This window comes from Tamandua tetradactyla, chromosome 2, assembly GCF_023851605.1.
Source record: "Tamandua tetradactyla isolate mTamTet1 chromosome 2, mTamTet1.pri, whole genome shotgun sequence".
Lineage (NCBI taxonomy): Eukaryota > Metazoa > Chordata > Mammalia > Pilosa > Myrmecophagidae > Tamandua > Tamandua tetradactyla.
Window position 1 is genome coordinate 186,497,235 of NC_135328.1, and position 16,560 is coordinate 186,513,794.

At 36.9% G+C, this 16,560-nt stretch overlaps 1 protein-coding gene and 1 long non-coding RNA gene across 10 annotated transcripts in view; one reads left to right on the forward strand and one right to left on the reverse strand.

Moving 5' to 3' along the window:
• RHBDL2 (rhomboid like 2) overlaps positions 1 to 15,656 on the forward strand; it is a 61,016-nt gene extending 45,360 nt beyond the window's left edge. For 3 of the 6 annotated variants that reach the window (XM_077150207.1, XM_077150203.1, XM_077150204.1), the window contains 4 exons: positions 4,573 to 4,673; positions 6,290 to 6,350; positions 13,317 to 13,378; positions 14,134 to 15,656. In XM_077150207.1, the coding sequence (XP_077006322.1) occupies positions 4,573 to 4,673; positions 6,290 to 6,350; positions 13,317 to 13,378; positions 14,134 to 14,313 (404 nt within the window). In that variant the 3' untranslated portion in view covers positions 14,314 to 15,656. Of the gene's footprint in view, positions 1 to 4,572; positions 4,674 to 5,016; positions 5,296 to 6,289; positions 6,351 to 13,316; positions 13,379 to 14,133 lie in introns of those variants that run through there. The other 3 variants (XM_077150205.1, XM_077150206.1, XM_077150208.1) reach the window with 2 other exon arrangements.
• LOC143674466 (uncharacterized) overlaps positions 1 to 16,560 on the reverse strand; it is a 61,204-nt gene that overhangs the window by 29,621 nt on the left and 15,023 nt on the right. The gene's annotated exons all lie outside the window — the stretch shown is intronic.

Here is a 16,560-nt window from a genome sequence, read left to right on the forward strand (position 1 = left end):
AGATCTAGCTTTGTCTAGTGACACAGTTTAGGAATTAGGGTGGGTTAATTCTGGGATGACTCAATTTCCTTCCTTAATAAACATTAGGGGGTCATCTTTGTGATCATAAGACTCCAAATTTGTAAGACAGGATATGGTAGTACAAGTGGGGCCAGTCATGAAGTTTTAATAATCACAAGATAAAGGTTATACAGTTATACAATCATTATCAAGGATTAAGGCATCTGGGTTACAGTTCTGTGGGTTTCAGTAATTTCAGATATTTCCTCTTGGCTATTCTACAAAATACTAGAAAGTAAGAAAAAGACATCTATATAATGATCCAGTCACCCTAATTACTTGTTAAATCTTACTTTTTTTTTTTGCATGGGCAGGCACTGGAAATTGAACCCAGGTCCCAGTATGGCAGGCAAGAATTCTGCCACTGAGCCACTGTCACACCGCCCTTAAATTTTTTTTATTGTAAAAATAACATATATACAAAAAAAGCATTACATTTCCAAGCACACTGCAACAATTAGTTATAGAACAGATTTCAGAGTTTGATATGGGTTACGGTTCCACAATTTTACATGTTTCCTTCTAGCTGCTTCAAGACACTGGAGACCAAAAGAAATATCAATATAGTGATTCAGCAGTAATAGTCATTTATTAAATCCTATCCTCTCTGTTATAATTCTTTTGGATCTTTAGATTGTGTGGGTTATGCCAATTCTAACTTTTTCCTGTGGGACGGGCTGTCAATAATATTGGATAGGGGGATGGAACTAGTTGATATTCTGGAGTGGTTGGCCTCTCTGGGTTTTAGGACTTATCTGGCCTAGGAACTCATCTGGAGGTTGTAGGTTTCTAGAAAGAATCATAATGCATAGAATCTTTGTAGAGTCTCAGATAGAGTCCTAGATGTTCTTTAGGGTTGGCAGGAATGGTTTTGGTTGGGGTATGGCAAACCATGGTAAACTGCAATATCTAGCTGAAGCTTGTGTAAGAGTAGTTTCCAGAGTAGCTTCTTGATTCTATTTGAACACTCTCAGCCACCAATACCTTATTTTGTTACAATTCTTTTCCCCTTATTGGTCAAGAAGGTATTGTTGATCCCATGGTGCCAGGGCCAGGCTCATCCTGGGAGTAAAATACCATGATGCAAAGGAGACTCATCCTGGATGTCATGTCCCACATAGGGGGAAGGAAATTATTTTACTTACACAGTTAGGCTTAGAGAGAGAGAGGCTACATCTGAGCAACAAAAGAGGTCCTCTGGAAGTAACTCCTAGGCATAACTATAGGTAGGTTTAGCTTCTCTGCTACATAAATAAACTTCACATGAACAAGCCTCAAGCTCATGGGCTTGGCCTACTGACTGGGGAGTCAATTTTAACATTTTATTACATTTGCTGCATCATTCTATCTCTAACCACCTATCGTCAGTTCATCTATCTAGCTATTTATCTATCAGTTTTCTAAACATTTGAGAATAGTTTGTATACATATATACATTTCCTGAGAGCAAAGCTATTCACTTATATAACCACTTTAAATACAGTTATCAAGTTCAAGCAATTTAACATTGATAGAAAAGTATAGGGCCTATGTATCAGTTTTTCATATGTCCCAGCATTTTTTCTCTTTCATTATGAATTTCAGTCCAAGAGTATGGATTACATTTAATTGTCATTGTCTCTTTGATCTCTTTTTAAAATCACAGAAACATAAACAAACATAATGTTTCCCATCTCAACCACTCCCAAGCATACCATTCAGTGGGATTAATCACTGTATCATTCTATCACCACCATACATTACCAAAACTTTCCCATCACTCCAAAGAAAGACCCTGCACCCATTATGAATTAACTCCCCATCCTCACTCCCTGCTCCTGCCCCAAGCAACCTGCACTCTACTTTCTGTCTGTATGACTCTTATAAGTAGTTATTTCATACAAAAGTGGGATCATACAATATTTGTCCTTTTGTTTATGGTTTACTTCACTCAACAAGATGATTTCAAGGTTCCTCCATTTTCTACATGTATCAGAACTTCATTCTTTTTATGGCTGAATAATATTCCATCATATATATAAATAACATTTTGTTTATCCATTTATCCATTGATGGGCATTTAGGTTGCTTCCATCTTTTGGCAATTGTGAATAATGCTGCTATGATCATTGATATGCTAATATCTGTTCGAGTTCCCCTTTCAATTCTCTAGGGCATATACTTACAAGTGGGACTGCAGGTCATAGGGTAGTTTTATGTTTAACTTAGTAAACAGTCAAACTGTTCCACTGAGGTTGTACCATGTTACAGCTCATGTCATTTGCTTCCTGTTTCTCAGGGTTAACAGTCTTTTTTTTAACCTAATGTCCATTATCTTGAAAATCATTCTTTCATATATTTTGTCCCATGCTTTTGGTTGTCTCAGGTGGGAGGATAAATCCCATCCCTGTTACTCCATCTTGGCTAAAAGTGGATGTTGGGTCTGTATTTTAAAAATAAGTTTCTTACATGATTATGATGCAGCACTCCAGGCCTAGGTAGCACTGGAGAACTCGATCTAGAACTGGACTACTTCTCACTGATCTTGAGATAAAACAAATTTATCTTTGTTTCCCTATGTTTTTGTTTTACCAGTTCCCCAACTCCTGAATACCTTCTTCCACTTCTACAAACCTCAAAGCATCTTCAGTTTAATTGAAATGCCAACAGAAGCAGGGCTTCCACCTGTCTGTAAAGGAATTCCTTCCTAAGTGTTTCCACATTAAATTTATTATACCGGTTATTATATTCTGCATTTATGATAATTGTTTACTCACCTATTTTTAAGATTTCTAAAGTAAGACACCTTGTGTTTCTTGGACAAAGCAGGGATTGTATTGAATAAATATTTGTTAAGAAAGAAGGAGGGCCTTGAAACCAAGAGATCAAGTAATAGAAGCAAGCATTACAAAGAGAAATTTGTTGGTTAGCATAAGGTGGTTTGTACAGCCTTGATTTGGTATAGGCAATTTAAGAGTGGGTTAGAAAATAGGTTTCATCTTGCTTGGCAAATCTGAGTGAATGGTATCTTCTCTTTTAAAATATTTTTTTAAATTAGATTACTGTAGGTTTATATAAAAGTCATATAAAAATAGAATTTCCATATACCCCCTATTTTGACACTATGCATTAGTGTAGTACCTTTGTCAGAACTGATGAAAGAATTTTTAAAATAGTACTACTAACTATAGTCCATAGTTTATATTAGGTTAATTTCCCCCCATATATATTAACTTATTATTAACACCTTGTATTAGTGCTATACGTTTGTTATAAATCACAAAAGAACATTCTTATACTTGTACTATTGACCTCAGTCCATTGTCCACAACAGGGCATACGTGTTATACAGTCCCATATTTTATCTTCTTTCATTCTAATAGCATACACAAACCAAAACTTTCCCTTTCAACCACATCCACATGCATAATTCAGTGCTGTCATTACATTCACAGCAATGTGCTACCATCACCACTATCCATTTCCAAACCTTTGCAATCAATTTAGCAAATAGAAATTCTGTACAAATTAAGCATCAGCATCCCATTCTCTTCTTGCAATCTATCCCCTGGAAACCTATATTCTAGATTCTAACTCTGAGTTTGCTTTTTATAATTAGTTCATCAGTGAGATCATATAATATTTGTCCTTTTGTTTCTGGTTTATGTCATCTAGTCTAATATCCTCAAGTTTCATCCATGTTGTCACATGCAACATCAGGACTTCATTCCTTTTCACAGCTGAATGATAATCCCTCTATGTATATACCACATTTTGTTTACCCAGTGAATGCTATATTGGGAAGGATTCTAAGGCCACATTCTGGGTCTCTGATAGATAGCCAGGTTGCCATGATATATCTGCCATGGTTGTGGGAGGGAAAAGTGGTTTTTTGTGTGCCATGTGTTTTTTTTTTTAAACTGTTAAGAGCTTTCTCTTTTGGTCTAAGATATATGTTAAGAATATTTTCTGCTTTTTAAAAAATCAGGAAATATGGCCTGTAAAATAATTCTGAGCTGCTTTAAGTTTGAGATGAGTTTAGATAAAATGTTGAAATGTCTCAGGTATTTTGATAATTTGGCTAAATGTATGGGATAGTTTGAAATTTTAATATTTAACCGATATGTAAACCATGTCAGGCATCACTCTAAGCACTATACATATATCGATTCATTTACTTCCCCTAACAACCCACTGAAGTAAGTTCTATTATTACCATTTTGTAGGTAGGGAAACTGAAGCACAGAGAGGTTAAGTTTCTTGTCCAAATCACACAGCTATTAAGTCTGGTTGCGGAGTCTGTGCTCTTATCACTGTTACACTGCCTCTCTAAGGAACATTTAATGTTTCATCAAAATTGGGATAATTAGCTCCTTTATCTATAGTTTTACAGTATGGAAAGGACAAAGTGAATTTGTCACTGGTTAATATGATAATGGTCCAAACAGCCCAAACTTCTACCCTCGATCAGAACCATTTATTTTTCATGATTCTAATTATAATCACGTCTGATCCTTTATTTAATTTGTTTAGGATCTCTTGCCAGCTCCATCTTTGATCCACTCAAATATCTTGTTGGTGCCTCAGGAGGAGTCTACGCCCTGATGGGAGGCTACTTTATGAATGTTCTAGTGGTAAGATGACCTTTGAAAATGGGGTCTGTGCATTTTCTTTTTTTAAAAAATAACTGGTATTTGGTTTAGGGAATCCTCATTTCTCAATATTTACCGAGCACTCATCTTTCTGAGAATTAGATGATTACCAAATAGGATATCCTTTCATATTTATTTTTCTGAAATCAAAAGCAATGAGTATTAAATAAAATTCTGAATTGAAAAATAGAAAGTCAAAGTTCCCACGATCATATCTGTTAACAATTTGATATGTATCTTTTCAGATATGTATGTATTTAAAATCCTACCAATATTAGTACTACAAAAATGGAATCATCCTTAAATATGGTTCTGCATCTTACAGAATGTCTTGACCAGCGACCCCAGTCAGTACACAGAATCCACTCTGTCTTCTCAACTGCTCCAAAGCATCCTTTCTATAGCTGCGTCATGAACTACTTAACCATCCTTCACTGAAAGACATCTGGGTGATTCCAGCTTTTCAGTCACATACAATGCTGAAAGGAGTGTTCTTTTTATCTTTTTGTATTTGTGTGATTTTTTTTTTCCCTCATAGGCTAAATTTCCAGAAGTGGATTTACTAAAGACTTTACATTTTAATAGTAATTTGCCAAATTGCCCTCTAAAACTGATGTACCATTTTCCACTTCCACTGAAAGTGTGTGAGGGTGCCAACCAATTTTTAAAACAGGCTAAATTCTTGACTTGCCTGTTTTAACCATTTAGGTATACTTTAAAAATATTCTTGGAGGAAAAATATGAAACAATTATAGAAACTTTCAAATATAAAAGTCATTTAGAAAAGTGTTTTTTAAACTATGGGTTATAGCCATTAGTGAATGTGAACTTAGTTTATGGGGTTCTGACAAAAATTGAACAAAAAGAAAGAAAAATCAGTGTGTGTCATGTGTAATAGGGTTAAGTACTGTTTGATTTTTAGTGTATTCTGAGTTGTCATACGAATTATTTCTTACTGTGGATCATGGTCACAAAAGTTAGAAAGTAATTGATTTAGAATAAACATGGCTATTTCTGCATCTTTACTCCTTGAGAAGAGAGTTATTAACTTGAGAGAGAAGGGGGAAATAACTCAATAAAGTAGAAATATCTTTCTGAGTCAACAGTTTTCTGATAACACACAGAGGGTACTTCCAGCTGGACTGAGATTTTTCAAAGCTAAAGTCAAATTATGTTGTTTTTTGATCAATTTTTCAATTAAAAAATAAGGTAATATTTAAAATTGCTAAGTCTCTGCTAATTACTATTGCAAAAGAGGATGAAGAAGGATCAAATGACTATAAATAAAAAATACTTGGAACTAATTTTATCAGCCTTAGTTTGACAGCTTTATTTTTCTGGACACGTGAAGTATTGACTTCATATGACTTATGTTTAGATTATCTCTGGCTGGTAAAATTGTTTAGTTTATTTCATGGAATTAAAACATCATGCTTATTTTGTACATTTGAAAACTGGGCTGTTAAATCAATGCTTTGTTTTGCAAATATTAAAAGCTCAAACTTTATTTTAAATGAAAAACCAGATGAAGAGGAAATGGAGTTGATGTTTCATTTGCCAATAGATAGCTTATATTATTATTTTTATATCTTTGCAAGAATTTTCGAGAAATGATTCCTGTCTTTGGAATTGCCAGACTACTGATCATCATCCTTATAAGTAAGTTTGTTTTGTGGACACTTCATAACTTCAATTAATTGGTTCAACTTTCAGAAGGCCTTTCACAATTTGAAAACACTAACCCTTGTAGGATGAGTACTAACCTGGAGTCAGAAGAACTGTTGGCTCCATACCTCAGGTATAAATGGTGGAGTTTTTCAAAGACCCTCACAGGTAGTTCTTAGAGGTGTTTCAGTCATTTATTTAAAAAAATTTTTTTTTTTCTGGAGTAAGGGAAACCAAAAGTAGAATTCTAAGCAGCTCCTCCACTTCAACCATAATGACTTCACTTATGTTTTTATAAACTGTATTTTTCTTTCAAATACTGGATTCTGCCTAGAACTTTTAAAATTTGTTTTAATTAGAGAAGTTGTGGGTTTACAGAGCTCTGTATAGGATTTTGTTTGAAAAAGGGTTCCAGTGTTTGATAACGCTGGAAAGCCATTGATTTAATCTAGCCTCATCCTTAATCTTACAATTTGTTTTATTTTTGGGTGGTGCATGGTCCGGGAATCGAACCCAGACTTCTGCATTTAAGGCAAGCATTCTATCACTGAACCACCTGTGCACCCACCCTCAATCTCTCGATTTTCAGATACAAAAAAAAAAGGTAGTGAGCATGTCAGCTAGTTTCTGTTGAACTGGGACTAGATGCCTGGTATTCTAATTTCCAGTCCATTGTTATTTCCTCCAGGCTAAGTAAGTAAAAGAAACGGCAAGTTTCCCAGTTTTTATATTTTAAATACTCTTTATTAGGTTAAACTTTTATAAGAGAAACAAGTCTAAATACAAATTTCTCAAATCTTTTATTTATATTTTATTGAATCCTCCATATCTTCCTCATATTCAAACTAAAACTTAAACCATTTGCTTTGTTTGAGCCTCAATGATGGTTGAGTGGGAAAGGAGGTTGGGACTAGAGCCTAAATTGAAATATAATGTATAGTCATATGTCATTAATACTAATTTCTCATAAACCTGCAATCAGAGAGAGTACCTATGGAAAACTCACATGCTGATGGCCCATCACTAATCCAGAATACCTAATATAGTGTTTCCTCAACTCTGATTGTGTTGAAAATATATGTGTGTGTCTGTTTGTGTTGGGGAGGGTGTAGTAAGAGTGGAAGCAGGAGATAAGCTAGGAGGCTACTGCCAAATTCCGGGCAAGATATAGTTGCCTGGTCCTGGGTGTTAGCAGCGGTGGTGGGGATAAGCAATGTGAGATGTGGTGTGAGAAAGAAAAAGAGGAGTCGAGGATAATTAAGAATTTTGGCTAGAGCAGCTAGCAGCATAGAGTGCTTTTTATTGAGATAGGGATTAGAAAGTTTTTTGGGGGGGAAATCAGAAGTTAGGTTTAAATAGGTTGAATCTGAGGTGGTTAGAGATCTCATATGGAAATACAGAGTAGGGATGGTCTTATATGTTAGACAAGTTCAAGGGAGATGTCTGGGCAGGAGGCATACAATGGGGATAGCTTATGAATGGTGTTTAAAGTCATGTGACTGAGAGCACCTGGATAAAGTGTGTAGAAAAGATAAGATGTGAGGACTCAGTGCTGGGTGCTTCAATATTTTGAGATTGGGTAAGATTCTGGAAGTACCTGTAAAACACTGAGAAGGAGCAGCTAGTTTATATAGTAAAAAAACAAAACAGCAAGAAAACAAGGGAGAGTGCTGTTCTAGGATTCAAGTGAAGAACTTTTTTTTTTTTTTTTTTTTAGGGAGGGATTGATTAGCTGTGTCAAAGGCTGGTAACAGTCAAAGAAGGTGAGACCTCAAAACTCATCATTAGATTTGGCAGCCCAAAAGTCACTGGTGACCAGGAAGAGGGCAATTTCGGGAAGTCATTCAGGAAAGAACAGGAGGAGGAGAATTGGAAAGGACAGGCTCACAGAACTCTTCAGGAGTTTTAAAGGAGAGTTTCACTGTAAAGGTGAACAGAGAAGTCAGGGAAATAGCTAGTGGTGGACAGAGGGGTCAAGAGGAGTTTTTTTTTTTTTCCTTTCTAGATTGGAAAAATTATGGCTTGCTTGTCTGGATGGTAGTGAGCCGGTGGGGGTGGGGGGGGCATGACACTGGAGAATGGGGAACAACTGCTGGAGCGCTGACCTTGAGCAGGAGAGAGATGATGAATCCTACACACAAGAGAAAAGGTTAGCCTTAGATAGGAGCAAAAACAGCTCATTCAAGTCATTCAGTGTCAGACGGGAAGGCAGAGTATATGGTATAGAGGTGGGAGGTAGAAAACATGGTGATAAGAGTCTGTGGAAATTCTCTTCTGATTATTCTTTTTTCTTAGAAATTGGAAACAAGGGGATGAGAAGGTGTTAGAGATTTGAGGAGAGAGGAAAATGTATGAAATCGCTATCTAGAAAAGAGAATGTGTGATAGAAATGTAGGATTGAAGTTGGGTGATCAGAGATTAAAGGTACAATAGATAAGCATGGATGTATGTTCTTCTCTAGCCATATTCAGTTGGGTGAGTGTAGGAGTAGAACACATGGAGAGTTTGATTAACCAGGGTTGGGGTTTTCTAGGTAAGTTTTATGGAGAGAAGAGTAAGGGAGCAAAGGGTATATGCAAGGAAGTGATTACAATGAAGGGCCATGGAATTTAAGCTGGTTATAGAGGGAAAAGTAAAGATATGCAGGAGGTGAGGGCTATGAAAATATTGTAGGATCAATGGATTGCAGATTGCAGTGGAATTGAAATGGACTTGGTATACTAGAGTGAGTGAAACAGTGGACAAATTGTGACCCTTAACATTTGAGAATTTGGTAGGTGATGCTGTTTCTGGTAATGACAAGATCTAGGCTACAAGCAGGGGTGTTGATTGAGGATTGAGACAAGAGAGAGGAGGTCAAGGAACTGAGAAGTCTGGGGAACTGGAAAGATGACCATTGTGTTTTTTAAATTTTTTATTTATTATTATTATTTTTTGGTATGCTGTATGGTGGGGTCACATTTCATACTTTTTTCCATGTGAGTATCCCGTTATTGCAGCACCATTTGGCTGAATTTTTTGTTTGCTTGATTAGTTTTTGTTGGTTTCTTTGTTTGGGAAATGTGTCAGCTGGGAATCGAACCCGGGTCTCCCACAAGGCAGGTGAGAATTCTACCACTGAACTACCCTCGCATCCCCATTGTGGTTTTTTTAAATCTCCAAGAATCATATCATAGAATTATAGGCTAAAAAAACTTGGAAGAGTGTTCAGTCTGGAGAAAAGATGAACTGTAGCTGAGTCTGGAGGCATAGATTTCGGGTGTTAGCAGGCCCTCCAGGGCAGGGGTAGTAACATGTTCACAGAGCTGCTCCCGCTGTACCCGTAGAGGGTTGCAGGGATAAGGGCAGACCCTGGGGGGAGTCTGTAGAGGTTGCGAAAGCCAAGGAAGAGGTTGCATTTGGTAAAGCCTAAGCTTTTTCCTTTCACAGGCTAAGAAAAAATGGTTCTGCTAATTGGTATCAAAGTTCAATTATTCATATTATGGGAATAGGGACAACTACTACCTCTGAGGAAAGAGATGAAATTTAACTTATGAACAATTTAATTGTAAAAACGCCAATATTTCATTTTAAGATAAAATAATTTGCTTGCTTATAGTCTATATCATACTGCAGCCACTTTACTGTCTCCATAAAGAAATTTAAAAAGCAAGGGACAACTGTCAGCAGGGAAGGGAGAGAAAACATCTGGGAATTAGGAGATTAGTGTGTGGTCACAGATGCCAGTTGACTGCTAAGGCCATGGTCAGAATCAAGGAAAAAAATCCTTGACCAAAAAATGTTATATACAGTACACTCAGTCTGCTTCTTTTAGATAATTACTAATGATTATTGTAAAGTAAGCCTCAAATCCTTAAAGGAGAAATGTTTTTAGTACTCTTCTTTATTTTCCATATTTCCTCATTCACAAAGTATTTCCAAAGATAGTTTGCATAATATTATATCATTCTTGAAGTAAGTAATAAAGTCACTGAAAGATGTACTTTTATAACTCTGTGGGTACCAAAGACTTCTAAACTTCTAACAGCTTCTGACACCAACTGCAAATACTGCAGTAACTCAGTCCAATTCAACCCTAACTCAATCCAGAGTTAGGTCAGACTTTACAAACTCCTCTACAAGTTCTGGGGCTGGGGCCACCTGCATTTCTGACCAACTGGTTACAGGTTTAGCGTTCCCACTATCCCCTCAGGTTTAATAATTCACCAGAAATAACTCACAGAACTCACTGAAAGTGCTATACTAATGACATACTTTTATTATAGTAAAAGGATACAAATAAGAAGCCTAAAGAAGAGACACCTAGGGTGAGGTCCCAGAGGGTCTCAAATACAGTCTTCTGTGTCCTCTCCATGTGGCATTACAGTGGGTCACCCTTCCAGCACAGTGATGTCACTATCAAGCATGGAAGCTTATCGGAATGTCATGCGTCTGGAGTTTATATGGAGTTTCATTACAGAGGCATGACTGATGGAATTAATGCCCACTTGGTTACCTTAATCTGCAGTCCTCCTCCCCTCCCAGGGAATCAGGCTGAGCTGACATGACTCAAAGCCCCAACCCCCTAAACACACAGTTGGTTTTTCTGGTGGGGCCAGCCCCCTCCCTAAGACTAGAGGTGAGGCTGGCTCTATCCTCTTATATCTTTAGTCCAGGTGGGCCCAGGACCCACCATGAGTAATAAAAGATGTCTTAATCATTGGAAATTCCAAAGATTCACAGGTTCCTTTGTCTCCAGGAACTGGGGACAAAGACTAGTTTTTCATTTTACTATAATTACATTCTACAAATATCTTAAAGAGTAGGATATGTGAACAGTAACCTTTCACACTTCCTGGTACACATCATTTCTAAAAGTTTTTTAGCCTGGTTTACCTACTATTGAAAATGAGAAGAGTTACAACACACATAATCTAAAGATAAATAGAATAATGTAAAATAATAATTATAATAATGTAATAAAAATACAAATATTTTTATTTAAAACATTTTTTCCTTGAAATAATGTATATAGTCCCCCCCCAATGGTAAATATTCTTGCTCATTTTCAAAGACAATTGGCATTAAGGACCTTTCACCAAGCATCATTTGTGGGATGTATTTTCTAACTAAGAAACTGAGCTTCCCTTTGGTAAAAGTTAAGGAAATCTCACATTTTCAGCCTCTTAAAAAATCCATATAAAGGCACTCTCAAAATAAAACCCTCAAATATTTAAGAAGGAAAATAATTTGGTTCATTGGAATAGGGCTTCTTTGGGGATTGGAAAACACATCTCAGTTCAGAGGCTCTAACAACTAAGAAGTAAATTCTCCTAGGAAGCAGATAAGCTAGGCAGAGATGTAGGAAGAGAAGAAGGTAAATGAGAGGACTGGGATACAGAAATTGACATGATAAGCGTTACAAAGCATCTTTTAAAGGAAGCCTCCTACTGTGGAACAGCCAGACTAGACCAAAGTAACTGTTTCTAATAAGCTAGCCCCGCTCTCTGGCAGTGGTTTGTTTCTTGCTGCTTTTATTGTCCTGTCTTTGGGTATTGTTTTCACTGGATCAGGAAATGCAAAGGACTGTTTAAAATATGATACAGCCACATTTATAGAGCATTTTGGGTAACAGTGGAGCACAGGGAATTGGGGGATGAGTGTGGAGTGTGATACTTGCATGAGATGTTTCCAAAGACAGGCACATGCAGTAAAGAGTTCTTCCAGGCCAAGAAACTGGGAACCTTCTTTTGCAGCACAGATCTCAATTACTGGAAGTATGTTTAAGTCTGCTTCTCATGATCCCATTGAAGAGTGTGGATTCATTTCCTTTTATGGCCCCATCTTCGTATTCCCGATGGTAAACAGAGACGGTTAGCATGGTTGATTAGAGTTGCAAAGGTTCTGATCCTGCCCTTGCCTCAGCTGTGTCACCTTGGACAGGTACTTAATCTCTGTGTCTTAGTTTCTATATTATGCCACACTCCTCACTTAGATTGCTTCTGCCCTGGCTCCCTTGTAGTTTGTTCCCTATACAGCAGCCAGAATGATCTTTCAAAAACCTAAGTCAGATCACATTACTCCTGTGCTCAAAATCCTTCAAAGGCTTTCCATTACGCAGAGTAAAAGCCAAATGTGTACAATGGCCCCTACATGATTCATTTTGGACTACCTATGATCTCCACACCTACCATTATACCTCTCACTCCAGGCAAGGGTCACCTGGGAGTTTTGTTAAAACATAGATGGTTGAGCCCTGCCCAGAGTTTCTGTTCAATAGGCTTGGAAATGGGCCTGAGGATGTTCATTTCCAACAAGTTCCCAGGTGATGCTGCTGGTCTTTGGGGATCACACTTTGGAAACCACTGATCTAGCCAGAGAATGCGTTGGTATGCTTCAAACACAGCTGGCACATTCCTGCTTTGGGAACTGTGCCCTGCCTCTTCCTTCTGCCTGGAAGACTCTTACCTCAAATATCAGCATGACTTTCTCCTTCTCTCTAGCAAATATCACATTTTCAGTGAGAACCTCTCTGAACATCATATTAAAAATTACACTCTACTTCAGGCATTCCCAGTTCTCCTTCGTTGCTTTATTTTCTCCATAGCATTTAGCATCACTTGACATACTGTATGTTTTGCTTATTTCCTTGCCTACCCCCACTCAACCAGCAGCTCCAAGAGATGGGACTATTTGTTGATTGCTGTCTCTCCACCACATAGAATAGTGCTTGGCATACAGAGGGCAATCAATAAGTACTTGTTGGATGGATAAATCCGTAAAATGGGAATATAGGAATACTTACTTTAGGGTTATAGTGAGAATTAATGTCAAAACATGTAAAACTTTCTATTAAAACAGCACCTGGCACAGAGGAAGTCTCAATAAGTATTAGCTGTTTATTATTAGAGGGGAACCAAAATCATTTGGTACTCTTGTGGTGGAGATGCTGGGGTTTCATCAGGTTGTTTATCCTTCTAGTTGTGTCAGACCTGGGATTTGCTCTCTACAGAAGGTTCTTTGTCCCCGCAAATGGGCCACTGGTGAGTTGTTTATTCCTTTTTCTAAATGAAAATTTGTTTGCCTAGCAATAGCTAAAAAGGGTCCTTGAATAGGTACAGCTCTGTGATTGGGGCAGTCAAATTTCCTTTTAGAAGTTAAGAAAATTCCTAAGGAAATCAGAGTTTTGGATTGTCCTTCTCACTTAATTCCCTCATAGCCCTGACCAATGGGCTCTACTTCTCTGCATCTGCCATACTAGTAGCTTTTACAAGAGAGAAGGGATTTGACTATGCATGGAGAATAAAAACATTGGAAAAGAACAATGATAATTTGAGTCCAGATGAATTTCCAGTATAAAACAAAAGATTTCCAGTTTTGCTGGAATTAGTCTTTGAATTTGGTAGTTTCCATTTGCCCATTTTTGTGTATGTATCATTTGTCTTTTAATTCTGATATCCCATCCATGCATGAACAGATTATGCTCCTATAGAGATCCCTCATGGCAACTCAACTCCCATTCTCTTGGTTGGCATTACATAGAACCATCTTAACAATGGCTCTGTGTCTCATGTACTCAGGGAATGGGTGAAAATGACTACTTTTTTGCTTTGCCTGTTGGAGAACACCTCTTCTCTGTGCACATTTTGTGTCTCTTTTGCTGTTTTCCCTACTTCTCCAGACTCTGAAGATGCTTGCTTGACTGTGATAATATTTGTGTTTGAATAAGAGAGGTACAGCTGAAATATACAATTAGCACTTTATTCACTTATTTCCATTTTTTTCTTTTTATCCAAAGGTATCTTTTGTAGCTCACATTGCAGGTGGATTCGCTGGAATGTCCATAGGTTACACCGTGTTTAGTTGCTTTGATAAGGCACTGCTGAAAGATCCAAGGTTTTGGATAGCAATTGTTGCTTATTTACTTTGTGTCTTATTTGCTGTGCTCTTCAATATTTTCCTGTCACCAGCAAACTGACCTGCACCTAATAAAAGCCAATGAATAAAAAGAGCCATCTGAGAAAAAAAATCGAGAACTCTAAGAAGAAATAGAGACCTCCAGCAAAATATCAATTAACTCACAAGCTCCAAGGGCTGCTTGCAAAATGACATAGGGTTTAAGGAAGGGGCTTTTGAATGTAAAGGGAAGGAAGAGTAAGAGAGAAAAAAGGAGTGGAGTTCAAACCAGAGATTGGGTCCTTCCCAGGTATACTGTATGCATGTGCCTGTATCCTATAAAAGAGACTCTTGCTTTCCTTGGAGGAATATTCTAGAGACTGATTGATAGAATCCACAAATACTGTAATATGCTGATAACAGAAACTTTTCATAGCTGTTAGACTCTTGATAATCACTTTTAGATGCCAAACACTGCTTGAGGTGGAGGTGCTTTATATATCTTATTGCTCATCTTTTTTAACAACCCGGAAAGGCAAATATTATTTTGTACTCTAGAGACAAAGACATGGAAACTCTTCTAAGATATCAAGTAACTTCTCTAAGACGGGGAAGAACTTCAATGTAGGTAATGCTCCTTAAATACTGGAAGTTAGAGCATTATAGGAGTCTAGGAACAAACATCTCTGTGGATGTACCATGAATAGTAGAAACACCTTATAGAAGACTGATAATTTTCTGCACTGCTAGTTTAAGATTCTGTGTCTAGAATTTCAGTGAACCTGGAACTGGCTTTCTGGGGTGTACCATGCACCTGGACTCTTTGGATTCTCATCTATGATAAGATTCTCATCCTTTATATGGTTAGGTGGCTCTTCTAGGAGTGGGTAGATTAATATTTACAAAAGGTAAAATGTCAGATCTGAAAGCTGAGATACCTTTGCCCTTTTCCTGTTTAGAACCTAGACAGCTGGCCATCCCATCTTCTGAAGTGACAGCTTTAGGTTATCTGAACACAGGAAACACATTTTTTCCCCCTTCTTTCATCCTCAACATATTTTATTTATTCAACTCCCATCTAAATGCATTGCTGTGAAGGGACCACACACATGCACACACACATACTTAATTTAGATATAGTGAAAATGGTAGTATTTTAGCATTTTAAGAAACACTGATCTGGGATTTGTTAAAAAAATTTTAAATAAAAAATGTATACAATATGAGTGTGTTCTTGGTCAAACAAAGGTTGAAATAACTTAAAAGATAAAAGCCCCTTTCACCTTCCACCCCAAACCTGCTCTTTTCACAAGAGATGACTGCTAAGGAACAGTTACTTGCGTACCCTTATGGACCTTGTTCTATTTTTAGACCTTTTTTATATCTATGAATATACTTCTAAAGAATATTTAATAAAATGATTGAAATTATACCGCATGTACTGTTCTTTAACTTGCTGTACAATGTGACAGATATCTTTCTATGGTAGTTCACAGAGATCTTCCTTCTCTGAATTCCTGAATGATATAGACATACTATAGTTTATTTAATCTTTCCTATTTTGGAAACTGAAATTGTTACCATTTTTCTACTATTATTAACAATGCTATGTGAATATCCTTCTACATATGATGTGTCTTCGAGTATATCTGCTAATGAATGGATATTTCAGGACATCTAGAAGCTATTTATTTTTGATAGTTTTTTTTTAAAAAATGCTATTTATTTTTAATAGATTTAAGCTGCCTTTTAAATAGCTTTATGCATTTATATTCTTACCTATAGTATATGAGAATAACAGTTTCCTCTTATCTTTGCCAAAAGAATGTATGATAAATCTTTGAAATTTTTTGCATTTGGTAGTTAAAAACAACAATCCCTTTTTTAACCTCATTTCTATTTCTCTGACAACTAATGAGGCAGAGCATTTTTCAAGCAAATTTACTAATAATTTGTATATTACATATAGTATGCATAACATATAAATAATAACAATATACACACTCACAACTTTTTCCCCTGATGAAATGACTGAATTTATTCGGAAAAAGCAGCTAATAGTTGGCAAAGAGGCCCAGGAAAGAAATATCCACCTGCCATGGCCAACCCGTCCCTAGCTCTGAAGAGAGACCTATGAGGATCCAAAGTACAATGTAACTGTTAAAACAGAAAACTAAACATAGGGACAGGATTTATTTAATTATGAAATTAAATAACCCATCAACTACTAAAGCTGGTGGAGTTATGATCTAATAATAAATAATTTTTGGTACTAAAAACATGAGGCGGGGGCTACGAGGGTAGTTCAGTGGTAGAATTCCCGCCTGCC